This window comes from Triticum aestivum, chromosome 4A, assembly GCF_018294505.1.
Source record: "Triticum aestivum cultivar Chinese Spring chromosome 4A, IWGSC CS RefSeq v2.1, whole genome shotgun sequence".
Taxonomy (NCBI): Eukaryota; Viridiplantae; Streptophyta; class Magnoliopsida; order Poales; family Poaceae; genus Triticum; species Triticum aestivum.
In genome coordinates this window covers 579421065-579437327 of record NC_057803.1, presented here as the reverse complement: position 1 = coordinate 579437327, position 16263 = coordinate 579421065, and the positions used below count along the sequence as shown (strand labels likewise).

Sequence of the window (16263 nt, the reverse complement as noted above, 5' to 3'; positions counted from 1 at the left end):
CTGGACTTGTTTTACCATTGTCGAGGATGTCTTGTAACTGCGATTCCGAGCCTGATCGAGTCTTCCCGCTAGAAGGAATATCCTTCGTTGACCGTGAGAGCTTGTGATGGGCTAAGTTGGGACACCCCTGCAGGGATTTGAACTTTCGAAAGTCGTGCCCGCGGTTATGGGCAGATGGGAATTTGTTAATGTTCGGTTGTAGAAAACCTGAAGTTGACCTTAATTAAAATACATCAACCGTGTGTGTAACCGTGATGGTCTCTTCTCGGCAGGGTCCGGGAAGTGAACACGGTGTTGGAGTTATGTTTGACGTAGGTTGTTCTAGGATCACTTCTTGATCATAGTTGTTCGCCCGTGCTTTTGCCTTCTCTTCTCGCTCTCTTTTGCAAATAGGTTAGCCACCATATATGCTAGTCGCTTGCTGCAGCTCCACATCCTACCTTGCCTTACCTATAAGCTTAAATAGTCTTGATCGCGAGGGTGTGAGATTGCTGAGTCCCCGTGACTCACAGATACTTCCAAAACCAGTTTGCAGGTGCCGTTGAACCGTGCAGATGACGCAACCAAGCTCAAGGAGGAGCTCGATGAAGAACTTGTCCTTTGTGTTGTTTCGTTCCAATTGATCGGTAGTGGAGCCCAGTTGGGGTTGATCGGGGATCTGTGTAGCTTTTAGGGTAGTCTTCTTTTATTTTGGTTCCGTAGTCGGACCTTGATTGTATCTGGATGATGTAATGATTTATTCATGTATTGTGTGAATTGCGATTGTAAGCCAACTATGTATCTCTTTCCCTTATGTATTACATGGGTTGTGTGAAGATTACCTCACTTGCGACATTGCTTTCAATGCGGTTATGCCTCTAAGTCGTGCTTCGACACGTGGGAGATATAGCCGCATCGAGGGCGTTACAAGTTCGAAGGTTCACCATTGTCTAACTACATGATTTCTAGGACAGGGTTGCCGTACCACTCTGGTGCGGAATGTGTCCTTGTGGACCAACGAAGTTCAGTAGCAACTTGATCTGAAGTTTCGTGATCATCATCATTAACTTCCTCTCTAGTCGGTGCAGGCACCTCAGGAACATTTTCTTGAGCTGCACCACTCTCCGGTTCAAGAGGCAATACTTCATCAAGTTCTACTTTCCTCCCACTTACTTCTTTCGAGAGAAACTCTTTCTCTAGAAAGGATCCATTCTTGGCAACAAAGATATTGCCTTCATATCTGAGGTAGAAGGTATACCCAATAGTTTCTTTAGGGTATCCTATGAAGACGCATTTTTCCGATTTGGGTTCGAGCTTTTCAGGTTGAAGTTTCTTCACATAAGCATCGCATCCCCAAACTTTTAGAAACGACAGCTTAGGTTTCTTCCCAAACCATAATTCATACGGTGTCGTCTCAACGGATTTCGACGGAGCCCTATTTAAAGTGAATGTGGCAGTCTCTAAAGCATAGCCCCAAAATGACAGCGGTAGATCGGTAAGAGACATCATAGATCGCACCATATCCAATAGAGTGCGATTACGATGTTCGGACACACCATTACGCTGAGGTGTTCCAGGCGGCGTGAGTTGTGAAACTATTCCACATTTCCTTAAGTGTGTGCCAAATTCGTGACTCAAGTATTCTCCCCCACGATCCGATCGCAAGAACTTGATTTTCCTGTCAAGTTGATTCTCAACCTCAGTCTGAAATTCCTTGAACTTTTCAAAGGTCTCAGATTTGTGTTTCATTAAGTAGACATACCCATATCTACTCAAGTCATCAGTGAGGGTGAGAACATAACTCTAGCCACCGCGAGCCTCAACACTCATTGGACCGCACACATCAGTATGTATGATTTCCAACAAGTTGGTTGCTCGCTCCATTGTTCCGGAGAACGGAGTCTTGGTCATTTTGCCCATGAGGCATGGTTCGCACGTGTAAAATGATTCATAATCAAGAGACTCCAAAAGTCCATATGCATGGAGTTTCTTCATGCGTTTGACACCAATGTGACCAAGGCGGCAGTGCCACAAGTATGTGGGACTATCATTATCAACCTTACATCTTTTGGTATTCACACTATGAATATGTGTAACATTATGTTCGAGATTAAACAAGAATAAACCATTGACCAGCGGGGCATGACCATAAAACATATCTCTCATATAAATAGAACAACCATTATTCTCGGATTTAAATGAGTAGCCATCTCGTATTAAACGAGATCCTGATACAATGTTCATGATCAAAGCTGGCACTAAATAACAATTATTGAGGTTTAAAACTAATCCCGTAGGTAAATATAGAGGTAGCGTGCCGATGGCGATCACATCGACCTTGGAACCATTCCCGATGCGCATCGTCACCTCGTCCTTCGCCAGTCTCCGCTTATTCCGCAGCTCCTGTTTTGAGTTACAAATATGAGCAACCGCACCGGTATCAAATACCCAGGAGCTACTACGAGTACTGGTAAGGTACACATCAATAACATGTATATCACATATACCTTTGGTGTTGCCGGCCTTCTTGTCCGCTAAGTACTTGAGGCAGTTCCGCTTCTAGTGACCACTTCCCTTGCAATAAAACACTCAGTCTCGGGCTTGGGTCCATTCTTTGGCTTCTTCCAGGCAGCTTGCTTACCGAACGCGGCAACTCCCTTGCCGTCCTTCTTGAAGTTCTTTTTACCCTTGCCTTTCTTGAACTTAGTGGTTTTATTCACCATCAACACTTGATGTTCCTTTTTGATTTCCACCTCCGCTGATTTCAGCATCGAATATACCTCAGGAATGGTCTTTTTCATCCCCTGCATATTGAAGTTCATCACAAAGCTCTTGTAGCTAGGTGGGAGCGACTGAAGGATTCTGTCAATGACCGCATCATCCGGGAGATTAACTCCCAGCTGAGACAAGCGGTTGTGTAACCCAAACATTTTGAGTATGTGCTCGCTGACGGAACTATTCTCCTCCATCTTACAACTGTAGAACTTGTCGGAGACTTCATATCTCTCGACCCGGGCATGAGCTTGGAAAACCATTTTCAGCACTTGGAACATCTCATATGCTCCGTGTTGCTCAAAACGCTTCTGGAGCCCCGGTTCTAAGCTGTAAAGCATGCCGCACTGAACCAGGGAGTAATCATCAACACGGGATTGCCAAGCGTTCATAACGTCTTGGTTTGCTGGGGGTGGTGCTTCACCTAGCGGTTCTTCAAGGACATATGCTTTCTTGGCAGCTATGAGGATGATCCTCAAGTTCCGGACCCAGTCCGTATAGTTGCTACCATCGTCTTTTAGCTTGGTTTTCTCTAGGAACGCGTTGAAGTTGAGGACAACATTAGCGTGGGCCATTTGATCTACAAGACATATTGTAAAGATTTTAGACTAAGTTCATGATAATTAAGTTCATCTAATCAAATTATTCAATGAACTCCCACTCAGATAGACATCCCTCCAGTCATCTAAGTGATACATGATCCGATTCAACTAGGCCGTGTCCGATCATCACGTGAGACGGACTAGTCATCATCGGTGAACATCTTCATGTTGATCGTATCTTCTATACGACTCATGTTCGACCTTTCGGTCTTCCGTGTTCCGAGGCCATGTTTGTACATGCTAGGCTCATCAAGTCAACCTAAGTGTATTGCGTGTGTAAATCTGGCTTACACCCGTTGTATGCGAACATTAGAACCTATCACACCCGATCATCACGTGGTGCTTCGGAACAACGGACCTTAGCAACGGTGCACAGTTAGGGGGAACACTTTCTTGAAATTAGTGTGAGGGATCATCTTATTTACTACCGTTGTTCTAAGCAAATAAGAAGCAAAAACATGATAAACATCACATGCAATCAAATAGTGACATGATATGGCCAATATCATTTGCTCCTTTTGATCTCCATCTTCGGGGCGCCATGATCATCATCGTCGCCGGCATGACACCATGATCTCCATCATCATGATCTCCATCATCGTGTCTTCATGAAGTTGTCTCGTCATCTATTACTTCTACTACTATGGCTAACGGTTTCGCAATAAAGTAAAGTAATTACATGGCGTTTATGTTGAAACGCAGGTCATAAATAAATTAAGACAACTCCTATGGCTCCTGCCGGTTGTCATACTCATCAACATGCAAGTCGTGATTCCTATTACAAGAACATGATCAATCTCATACATCACATATATCATTCATCACATCCTTTTGGCCATATCACATCACATTGCACATGCTGCAAAAACAAGTTAGACGTCCTCTAATTGTTGTTGCAAGTTTTTACGTGGCTGCTATAGGTTTCTAGCAAGAACATTTCTTACCTACGCCAAAACCACAACGTGATATGCCAATTTCTATTTACCCTTCATAAGGACCCTTTTCATCGAATCCGATCCGACTAAAGTGGGAGAGACAGACACCTGCTAGCCACCTTATGCAACTAGTGCATGTCAGTCGGTGGAACCAGTCTCACGTAAGCGTACGTGTAAGGTCGGTCCGGGACGCTTCATCCCATGATGTCGCCGAATCAAGATAAGACTAGTAACGGCAAGTAAATTGACAAAATCAACGCCCACAACAACTTGTGTTCTACTCGTGCATAGAAACTACGCATAGACCTAGCTCATGATGCCACTGTTGGGGAACATAGCAGAATTTTAAAATTTTCTACGCATCACCAAGATCAATCTATGGAGTCATCTAACAACGAGGGAAAGGGGAGTGCATCTACATACCCTTGTAGATCGCGAGCGGAAGCGTTCAAGAGAACGGGGTTGATGGAGACGTACTCGTCGTGATCCAAATCACCGATGACCAAGTGTCGAACGGATGGAACCTCCGCGTTCAACACACGTACGGTTGGAAAGACGTCTCCTCCTTCTTGATCCAGCAAGAAGAAGGAGAGGTTGATGGAGATCTAGCAGCACGACGGCGTGGTGGTGGAGGCAGCGGTGATCTCGGCAGGGCTTCGCCAAGCTCCAACAAGAGAGAGAGAGAGAGAGAGAGAGAGAGAGAGGTGTTACAAGGGGAGAGGGAGGGGCCAGGGACTTGGTGCGGCTGCCCTCCCTCCCCCCCCACTATATATAGGGCCCCGAGGGGGTGCCGGCCCTAGGAGATGGGATCTCCAAGGGGGGGCGGCGGCCAAGGGGCACTTGCCCCACAAGCCAAGTGGGGCGCCCCCCACCCCTAGGGTTTCCAACCCTAGGCGCAGGGGGAGGCCCATGGGGGGCGCACCAGACCACCAAGGGCTGGTTCCCCTCCCACTTCAGCCGATGGGGCCCTCCGGGATAGGTGGCCCCACCCGGTGGTCCCGGTACAATACCGATTACCCCCGAAACCTTCCTGATGGCCGAAACTGGACTTCCTATATATAAATCTTCACCTCCTGACCATTCCGGAACTCCTCGTGATGTCCGGGATCTCATCCGAGACTTCGAACAACTTTCGTGTTACCGCATAATAATATCTCTACAACCCTAGCGTCAACGAACCTTAAGTGTGTAGACCCTACGGGTTCGGGAGACATGCAGACATGACCGAGATGACTCTCCGGTCAATAACCAATAGCGGGATCTGGATACCCATGTTGGCTCCCACATGTTCCATGATGATCTCATCGGATGAACCACAATGTCAAGGATTCAATCAATCCCGTATCCAATTCCCTTTGTCATTCGGTACGTTACTTGCCCGAGATTCGATCGTCGGTATCCCAATACCTTGTTCAATCTCGTTACCGGCAAGTCACTTTACTCATTCCGTAACACATCATCCCGTGACCAACTATTTAGTCACACTGAGCTCATTATGATGATGCATTACCGAGTGGGCCCAGAGATACCTCTCCGTCATACGGAGTGACAAATCCCAGTCTCGATTCATGCCAACCCAACAGACACTTTCGGAGATACCTGTAGTGTACCTTTATAGCCACCCAGTTACGTTGTGACGTTTGGCACACCCAAAGCACTCCTACGGTATCCGGGAGTTGCACAATCTCATGGTCTAAGGAAATGATACTTGACATTTAGAAAAGCTCTAGCAAACGAACTACACGATCTTGTGCTATGCTTAGGATTGGGTCTTGTCCATCACATCATTCTCCTAATGATGTGATCCCGTTATCAATGACATCCAATGTCCATGGTCAGGAAATCGTAATCATCTATTGATCAACGAGCTAGTCAACTAGAGGCTTACTAGGGACATGTTGTGGTCTATATATTCACACATGTATTACGATTTCCGGATAACACAATTATAGCATGAACAATAGACAATTATCATGGACAAGGAAATATAATAATAACCATTTTATTATTGCCTCTAGGGCATATTTCCAACACTAGCTAGCAGACTAAAAGGACCATCACCACGAAAGACACAAGTAGTTGTGGGGTGTCATTGAGGGATCACAATACTTAAGACTTTGCGAGGAACCTAAAGCACTGCATTGCGTGCATACCGAGCCCCACGGCACAACTCAGAAGCATCCACAACCAACGAGTGCAAAAAACATGAACCTTGATTGGGTGCCCCGCCACGGAAGATCGGAACGATTAACAATTTGGGGAGGCATCTGGCGCCATCAAAGAGCAAAGATGAACCAAGACATCACCAAGGGCACGACGCTCGCTGCAACACATCGACCGCCAAGGGAGAGTCTTGAGCATGCATAGTGAGACACCTTCACAAGGGGGAAATGGATGGCCGCCCTGCGGCGCCCAAGGCACCGCCACCAAACCCCAGAAAACCCCACCAAACAACTATCGTCGACTCCAAGCCAGTCGCACCACCACCACCACCATTGGACCCTATGACCGATCCCAAGTTGGCCACACCACCACCACCAAACGTTGCAACCTCAACTACACGCAGGCACAGAAGCCGTCATTTGGGTCTCCAAAATGATGCCTCCAAGGAGGTAGTGCCTACAAGGACACAAGATCGTCATCCGATTCGACAAGCCGGATCTTAGGTTTTCATCTTGATACCACAAAACAAAGTACTACAGGTGCTCGAGCTCCACAATGACACCTCCTACAAGGAAAACGATGTCCACAGACACCATTGCCACTGACATCCCTACAACAAGGTTCTCACCCGGAGTTTGAGCACATCCCTACAGCAAGACGACAGCTGACCACCACCACCATCGGGCCTCTCCGAGACGAAGAAGCACGACAAACTGTCGCAGTCAACCGCACCCCGCGGAGACCGCATACGGCCAAATATCAGCACTAGGCAATGGACCCACCAATGGCCGTCCGAACGCAGGGCCACCGGATGCAGCGCGAGCCGCCAAACCTAACCGAGCACCATGCCGGCGAGGAGCAGAGGAGCGCTGCCCGAAGCCAGGAACCACCATGGTTCCGAGCTGCAACCAAACATCAAGAGCACCAACACGCCCCACGTGCGCCATCGTGCACCTGCCGGAGACCAGATCCGAAGTGCCACAACACCAACCAAAGGTGAGGGAGATCCAAAACTGGCTGCAGCAGTCCCACCTCGCACCACCAACAACACTCACCGCCACCAGCCTCCACCACTCCCGCCTCCACCACCCAGCAACACCACCTCCCCAAGCCGGACCACCACGGGCCAGATCCGCCCGGATCCAGCCAGGCCAGCGAAGCACCACCTATGCACCTCAAGCTCTCACATTATGTGATATTGATGTCAGTTTATACATGCACCCACTAATATGCATTGGACAACAGTCAAATGGATACTTAGGTATTACTATGTGTCTTGGGCTCAAGCTTCTGAAATCGTAGTCTATTCTTGTCTATGCATTTTTTTATACACGTTGGGCATGTTGCCCTGATGTTAGAAGGTTTATTGGTGGTTTTGCGTCTGTGTAGGTTGTAATCTAGTTTTCTAGGGTGCACGAAAATAGGCATGTGAGATTTTAAGGTCACGCCGTCTCTAGGAGGGAGCGGCAGCGCGCCCTCAACTCGTGGTGGTGTATGTGTGTGGTCGGCTCCCTAGGGACCCGGTTGTAATTTCTCTCTTTCTTGGGGTTGATTGTATCACTGGCAAAATATTATAGATCTGTGTCATTTCACGGGTGTGAGTTATTTACCCAAAACCACCACATTTGGGGTTAGGGTAACAACTTGGTACCACATTTGAGTCAGGGCACAAAAAACCACCAACTTTGCGCCTAACCTATAACTCCGAGCACTAATTCTCTGATAAGCTCACGAAAACAGTGAAACTGACAGCTTGGCCCCGCTTGTCAGGTTGATGTGGCGAAGACCAAAAACTTTGACCGACTGATGTGGCAAATGAGACTTGGGCCCCACCTGTCAATGACTAGAGGGTCATCTTCTTCACAACATTCTTTCTATCAGGCATTCCATCGAGCACTTTCCGTGCGTTCATCCTCTGGTCACTGAAGAAGGCACAGCACGCCATGGCGCGGGGAAGGGGCGCGGTGCTCACCTTCAGCACGTATGCGTGCTCGGACGCGGCGAGGTAGCACTGGAGCAATGTCCTCGTGAACGGCAGCGGCCGACGAAGCATGGTGAGGTGAGGAAGACGGCTTGGGGACTTGCATCTTGCCGGTGTTGGCGGCGAAGGCATCAAGAGGACATGTCGAAGCCTAGGGACTCGATGCGAGGCGCAGGGATTCACCGGAGCAGGAGATCGAGGCACGTTGGTGGTCGGAGGTGAATAAGACGACCACGGCGTGCTCAGGGAGGCATTCCGGTGCTCCCAGACAAGGTGGTGGGGCTTCGAGTGGTCTCTGGCCATGAGAATGGTGGTCGGCGGCGACCGCGGATGGGGGAGGAGCTGTTGTGGGCTCCGTGGGGTGTGGACGCCGGCGGCCGATGCGGACGCCGTACGGGTCCTGGGCACCGGATCCAGGGCAGCGGGGTTGCGGGCGTCCACATCCGGAGCGAGCGGCGGTCGGCAAGGCAAGCGGCCCGAGTGGTGCTGCTCGGGGTGAGGCGCGCATCGCCGGAGCGGCTTGGACGAGAGGAGGAGGTTGATGGCGGGGGACGTGGCGTCTCGTCAGGCGTTGGGCTGCCCGCAGGGACGACCATGGCGGCGGAGGCATGGGTCCAGCCTGAGCATGGCCACTGGCGAGGTCCTCTGTGTTCGCTGGTTGAAGAGAGAAAAAAGACAGAGAGGAGGAAGGAGGAGGTGTGTGAGGATGATAGATGGGACCTACGTCCACCTCAGCAAATTGTCCAGATAGGCATGCCACATCGTCCCGACATGTGGGCCCTATCTGTCGGTTTCCCTGTTTTCGTGAGTAAATTCGACTATCAGTGCTCGGCGTTATAGATTAGGCGCAGAGTTGGTGGTTTTTTGTGCTCTGACTCAAATGTGGTATCAAGTTGTTACCCTAGCCCCAAATGCGGTGGTTTTGGGTAAATAACTCTCATTTCGCAGAAAGAAAAGAAGAAAACATGCATGTGTCCATATCTGTGTACTGTGGTAGAATATAAGTCCCTGCATATATTATTGAAGTAATTTTGGTAAAAGCTTTGATGACATAAGTTGGTACAAGTCATCCAAAGGCTGCTTTGCTATGGTGCAACAATCTTGACTCCACCTATTTATCTGCTAATACAGTCTTTCATGATAGTACAAATCCTATTGAGGTGGACTAACATCCTATTGAGGTGGACTAACATTTTATTCATGAAAGGGTAGCTTTTTTTAGGCGCGTGAAAAGGTGATATTAACTAATAAACTGCTCCCTCTATAAATTAATGTAGGACTTTTTTGCAATGTATGTACTTAACATCAGGTTTATCCCAACAGGAAGATGAAGTCGCTGATGGAATGTGTTAGTTCTATAGTGTGTTGAGTGGTAGCATAGTTGTCGTCGGGATCAAGGAATATTTACCGATCTAATCGTGTAACCCTGATTCGTTATATAACATACAATGTGTTTGTGTCGACGGTGCATCGCTTCACCGTATTTTACATGTATGTATGTATGTATGGACTGGCTATACATAAGTCGTCTAAAATTTTGTTTTGGGTAAGTCAATTTTCTAGGCCATTGGATTGAGGTCCAACGGTCGTCCTTCTTTTTTCTTCCTTCAACTTTCTTCCTCCTTCAAACATTTCTCCTCCCACAAAATCGACTTATCCAAATCGCAAAGTCAGGCAACTTACATACAGCTATTGTGATGTATATTTGCTGTTTCTAAACAAATGTGCCAGGTAATGCACACCCCATTATTTGCTAAAATTTGCCAAAACCGGGTTATGCAAACCCCATTATTTGCTTTGTTCACGTCAATCTTCTCCTGTGAACTGGCATACGCAGTACACACCATACATAGCGTACGTACGTCCTGATCCGTGCACGTCCGTGTCACAGGCCACAGCGTACTGCCACTTGATCACACAATTACAGCGTGAAGCGCGGCGAGGGAGGCCAGCAGCAGCGACAGCCGCAGCCGATTCCCCAACGAAACAGAGCCTGCAAAATACACAGCGTCATTAGTTAGTCAGCAGCCCATGTCCTCTCTTCATTCATGCTGGCTGGAGATGGAAGGCGGATCGATGCATGCATGCAACTATGCAAGGCTCTGTGTCCGAGTGTATATATGTGTGTGACGATCTCGACGGACGGGATGGAATGAGTTGGATCGAATGGATGGTGCATTGCCTTTGGTGCTGGAGGGAGCGCCGTTGGCATTACCAGGTGGTGGCGCCGTCGACGACGATGGCGAAGGCGGCGCCGGTGTCGTCGTAGGGGTGGAAACCGGGCAGCCCTTGTCGTCGGTGGCACCTACACGCTCAAGCACAGCAGGTCTCAAAACAAGAAGAAGAAAAGGCAGAGTCTTCAATTCAGTGTTGAGACAATTATTTCAGACCGGGGGGAGGGGTCTTACAGGTGATGCAAGGGCGGGTAGGGTCGCCTTCCACATTGGTTGCGCCTGGGTTGCACTGGCACCGGTACTGCCGGCCCTCTCCGCTCACGCACGTGCCTTCCGAGCCACAGTCAGTGTATGAGCAGGCTGACACACACACACACACACACACACACACACAAAGCCAAAGGAAAATCAGCCCATGTCATTGCCTGATGAACTAGCTCGTCGATGGATCGCTGATTATCAAGGTTTGAATCGTAGTGCAGGTTGGGAGGTCGAGTTTACGCACGGTCAAGTACGGTTGCGTTGGCGGGATTTGGCGGCTTGGGCCTGTAGCAGGTGAACTCCGATATCGATAGGCCTGAATCAACAAAGGAACGATTATATTCCCAGAGAGAGGTTAAATCCAAAGGTTTTAACTTTGGCACGCGCGATCAACAGCCCTGCTTAGAGGTGAATCGTACAGTATGGTGCATGGTGTGATCATATCATATGGATCGCTTTTGCTTACAGGTGGGGACGGCGCAGGGCAGAAACAGGTGTGGCGGCAAGGGGGGAGGGAAGGTGAAGTTGGGCCGAGACCACCCGGGGTCGCACTCGCACTCGTAGCCCAACGGGATGTTCCCCTGCAGCTCCTTGCAGGTGCCCATGCCGCAGAGCGCCCCGACGCACGCCGCGCCGGTGCCGCCTGCGACAGAGGACCGGACACAAACAGCAGCTTATTATAGCGTCACCACGCACCACACCGTATCTCTCTCTTCCACCTGCACCTGAAACTGAGGAAGAAGCCATAGGACAAGAAGAAGGACTGACCGGCGGCGACGGCCGTCCGGGCGGCGGCGCAGGCCAGCAGCGCCACGAGTAGCGCGGGCATCGCCAAGCTGCCGGCGGCCATCTTCTTCTTGTCTCTCGCGCTAGGATCTTCAGGGAAAGGCAGGCTGGAATGTTATACTAGTATGTAGGAGGCATTTGTACGTACGTATAGGGGCTGGCTGCCGGCGTCGGGGCGGGCAAAGCTGGGCGACAGCGATGCGCCATCGCGTGTGTTTTGTTTCTTGTCGGGGTCATAGGTTTCATCACCTGTATGTGGCAAGCTTCGTGTGTTTCTCTCTTTTTTGGACACGCACAGAAATGGTCCAATCTTTTGTTTCTCTCTAGAAGTACAAGTTCACGTGTGTACGTGAGCTTGTGAAACGACATAACAAATTGTTTACATGTTTGCGACCACTCCGTCAGATTTGGCTTCGAAAATATTTGGATTTGAAATATGTGGAAGCACGACTAGGGCAAAGCCTTTCTCCCCTCAATCTCCGCCAGCGAGCCCGTCAATTGCCGCCCCGGTGGACGGAGGCCGGGAGGGGAATTGTGGTGCCTCGGCTCCGGTTGGTGGATAGGTTAGGGTTCTAATCCTTGTAGGAACGATGCTCGGGTGGATGGCGATGCTTTATCTTCTAGTCGGTCTTCCGGGCTCTGATTATCCTCGAATTTGTCCATCGGGACGGATTAGACAGAGCTCTGGCATAGATTCCTGCTGGCTCTTCGGGGCAATGACGTTAGGGTATCTCGTCGTGCGTACACGACGGCGAGATTTGATGTCATGTTCTTTGGATCAATTCAAGGGTTGCACATTTACGACTATGGCTCCGGGACACTGATCCTTATGGGCACGTGCACGAAGACTTCCTGGATGTTATCGAAAAGGTTAGGCCGGCCCTAAATATGGGAGCGAGGACAATGACATGTTAGCGTGAAAGGATCGACATGAACCTAGAGCGGGTGAATAGATACAATACAACTACAAAGTCTAATTAATTATTAGCAATTTTACGCAAGTGCTAGTCAAGTTCTAACAATAGATGATAGCAATAATATGGTGAGCAAAACAACATGTTGTGTTAGCAAGTGCAAGGTCAAGTGGCCAAAATAAACTACAGGTGAGAGCTAGGGTTAGGGATAATCGAAACTTCGGAGGAAGTATCCCGATGATCACTTCCTTTGAGGGAACCTAATCACCGTTGGAGGGGTTGGCGTTACCACGAGGGCACATCAACTCCATGAAGGCTCACCTTATTCTCCTTGAGATATCTCTACAAAGGCAATTTCCAACCACTAGCGGTAAACTTTGAGGCGACCTCCAAACCTTCACATACTTTCCAGGGTAAATCACAAGTCGATTTCTCACGGGAGAACTCCCACCGCCTAGGAATCTACAACCTCCAAGAGTAACAAAACCAAAGGGAGAAACGCTCAAGACTTGCTCAAATCGTGATTCGCTTTGATCAAAATATAAAGAGGAAGTGGATCTATCACCTGGTGAAATCTCTCTCAAGAACTGTCACAAATCTCTCCGGGGTTTAGGACTTGATGTAGGAGAAATTTAGAGGGGTCACTTTGGTGTTCTAGCATTCGTTTGTATGTAATAGTCTTATCCCTCCATGAAGTGGTGGAGGGGTATATGTAGTAACCCAAGGAACTAGTTGTTTGTCAGATTTCTTGTATGGGTCGCACGTCTGGCCCTGTAGAATTTGACCTGAACATACAGTTGATGGGCATTATAGACTTTTCTCTAAGTATATCGCAAATAAAGTTGAATGGACATGAACTGAAAAGAACTAGCTAGCTTATTCTCAGGGGCTTATTTTTCATGACGGCTTATCTAGGGATTATTTCCAAAGCAGGTTATGCACAAGCCACAACTCAAAAAACTAGGTATTATAAGTGTTCATGGTGGATCACTGGAGGAGATACACTACCTTCACAGATTGATACCTCGGTTCTCATTTAGGAAAACTTGTTGCTAGCTAAAAACTCCTACACTTGGGAGCTCAACTATATTACATCCTAGTAGACCTGGTGTAAGCATCAAATTCCTTGGCCCGGAGCAAAGTCGCCGAAGTTGAAGGTAGTTTGTCTGGATCCAATCTAAATATATGTGCACAACCCCTATCTAGCGCGTCAATTGTCGATATTTTCTATCAGCAACAATGAACATGGGGCGACGTACACACAAAGATCTAGTTCTGCATTATCAGCGCCCCTCTAGATTCTTTGTGTATAAGTTGCCTCGTGTTGTGTGTACATGGTGTGTACTCCAAATTGATGATGTACCTGTGTATAACTGATGGATTCCGAGTCACCGCACTGGCCCACTCTATGGATGTTGGGCTAGATTAGTTTTACCTAACTACATCTGAGGTCATGACATCGTCAAACTCTCAATAGCAATGTGTGGTTTATTAGTAATGGCAATGCGAATTTATTTGCAGTGTTATTTTTTCACAACGAAGTATGAAGAAGGCGTCGGATAGAAGGGTGGAAATTTGCGTATGAACCCAGGCTCACCGGCACTTGTTGAGTAAATTCAAAGGGTCATCAGCTTGGCGGTCATTGAGAGATCCAGGAAAAAGCAATATTCCAGGATTACCAACTTAAGAGAGGGGGATGCAAACACAAAAAAATTTCATCGCCGCATCAATGCTAGGAGGAGAAAGAACCATATTCACAGGATCAAGCATGCACACGGATGGGTGACCGAGCATGAGGAAAAAGAGAAAATCGTTCACGGCCACTTCTCCAAGATTTTGGGAAAGGGCGACAACAGCACAAGAGATTTCAACTGGGCCGAGCTCAATATTGAGCCACATGACCTGCATGATCTTGACTCCACCATCACCATGGAGGAGGTCTGGAACGCGATCAATGAAATGCCAAGTGATAAGGCACCTGGCCCAGATGGATACACTGGAATGTTCTTCAAGAAATGTTGGGAGGCCATCAAGCATGATATGATGCGAGTCATAAACTGTTTTGACTCCCTGCACACCGCAAACCTTCATTGGCTCAACTCCGCGAATGTGGTGCTACTTCCAAAGAAAGATGGGGCGGAGGGAATCGCCGACTATAGACCTATTAGCCTTATCCATGCGATCGCCAAGATCTTGGCGAAGGTGATTTCCATGAGGCTGGCCCCTCACAAGAACGCCCTAGTCTCCAATGCCCAGAGTGCCTTCATTAAAAGGAGAAGTATCCACGACAATTTTATGTGCGTCCGCAATTTCGCACGCCGACTTCACAAATGCAAGACCCCCGCCCGCCTCCTCAAGCTCGACATTCGCAAGGCATTTGACTCAGTTAGGTGGGAGTATATCATTGATCTCCTTCAAAGGATAGGTTTCCCGATCAAGGTGCGGAACTGGATAGCTGCCCTTCTATGCACGTCATCTTCGCGCATCCTCCTTAATGGGGTGGCCGGCCCACCCATTACCCACGGTTGTGGATTCCGGCAAGGGGACCCCCTCTCCCCTTTGCTCTTCGTGATCGCGATTGACCCTCGCCGCCAGCTTCTTGATTTGGCAACTCGGAAGGGCCTTCTCCACAAGATACGTGGATGTGGCACTATGGTGAGAACTTCACACTATGCGGATGATGCGGCCGTGTGTTGACACTCAAAATTGGCACGGTCATAAAATTAGCATAGGTTATATCAAGACCAATTCAAACTTATTATTGGAAGTCACCTTGGAATCTCTCTCTCTTCGAGAAGATGAAGATGGATATGAAGATGGTCTAAAACGGAGCTCGGACTCAAAAGTTATGACAAGTTCAGAGATGCTCATGTTGACACCAGAGTAAAGAAATGCATAAAACTCGGTTAATATGGCCTCTTATGGAAACTGTTCCAACATGAAAGTTGTGCGTCTCGTCGAAACGATTGATTTTGATATAAAAATCGTCTTAATCCAAGTTTGTATGCAATCTGTGGAGGCAAAATAAGGTCAGAAACAGAAGCTGCAGAGTCATTTCGGACCGACCGAGTTGATTTGATCGGTGAGATCGAGTTGGTCCGAAAATTTACCAGAGAGTTGGCAATGTTCACTCGGTAGGACCGAAGCAAATCAATTGGTGAGACCGAGTTGATCCGAGAAATTACAGAAGGATACAGAGAGTTGGCAACGTTCACTCGGTGGGACCGAAACGAACCAATCTGTGAGACCGAGTTGGTCCGGGAGATTACCAAAGATTCCTGTCCGAGTTAGGTTAGGGTTTTTTATGTTTTGGATGGAATTTTTAGTCCTTTTCTTGTACGAGAAGTCCAGCCGCCCCATAAATAGATGAGAGGTGACGGTCGATTGAACAACACACAATTGAACATATCAATCTATCATCTTTTACCTTTACCTTTATCTCCATCTCTTGTTCTTCTTCTTCCTCGTTCTTCGTTCGTTCTTCTTGTTGCAGGGCAACGAACCTCGAGGCCCTAGGGGCGATCAGGTCGACCTAGGGCAGCCCATAGCCACCGCGCGCCCTGATGGGGTCCCTCCCGGGCGCGTGGGGGTTTCGGGTCCTCAAAAGCACCCGCCGGATTGCTTGTGTACTGCGCTTCCGGCCGGGTCTCCTTCGACGTGAGCTGCGGTGCATCACCCTCGGCGTTGGAGGTACAC

General features: G+C 48.5%; 1 protein-coding gene across 2 annotated transcripts; it reads right to left on the bottom strand.

Moving 5' to 3' along the window:
- Positions 1 to 10070: 10070 nt before the first annotated feature.
- Positions 10071 to 11753, bottom strand: LOC123082364 (neurogenic locus notch homolog protein 3-like). Of its 2 annotated transcripts, XM_044504709.1 has the most exons (6): positions 11636 to 11753; positions 11334 to 11510; positions 11112 to 11183; positions 10841 to 10966; positions 10648 to 10737; positions 10071 to 10425 (listed from the first exon to the last, which is right to left on the bottom strand). In XM_044504709.1, the coding sequence occupies exons 1-6, from the start codon at positions 11715 to 11717 to the stop codon at positions 10346 to 10348; spliced, it is 627 nt and encodes a 208-aa protein (XP_044360644.1). In that variant the 5' UTR covers positions 11718 to 11753; the 3' UTR covers positions 10071 to 10345. The 2 variants fall into 2 exon arrangements, with proteins under 2 accessions (XP_044360644.1, XP_044360643.1); XM_044504708.1 differs by lacking the exon at positions 10071 to 10425 and having other exon boundaries at positions 10475 to 10737.
- Positions 11754 to 16263: the final 4510 nt, after the last annotated feature.

What these genes read in the sequence shown, in the direction of transcription:
- LOC123082364 (XM_044504708.1), bottom strand. Translation starts at nt 11,717, where the DNA reads ATGGCCGCCGGCAGCTTGGCGATGCCCGCGCTACTCGTGGCGCTGCTG. An exon ending in CCGGACGGCCGTCGCCGCCG is followed by an intron (nt 11,511 to 11,635) that starts GTCAGTCCTTCT and finishes CCTCTGTCGCAG; the next exon opens with GCGGCACCGGCGCGGCGTGC. An exon ending in GCCCTGCGCCGTCCCCACCT is followed by an intron (nt 11,184 to 11,333) that starts GTAAGCAAAAGC and finishes TTGTTGATTCAG; the next exon opens with GCCTATCGATATCGGAGTTC.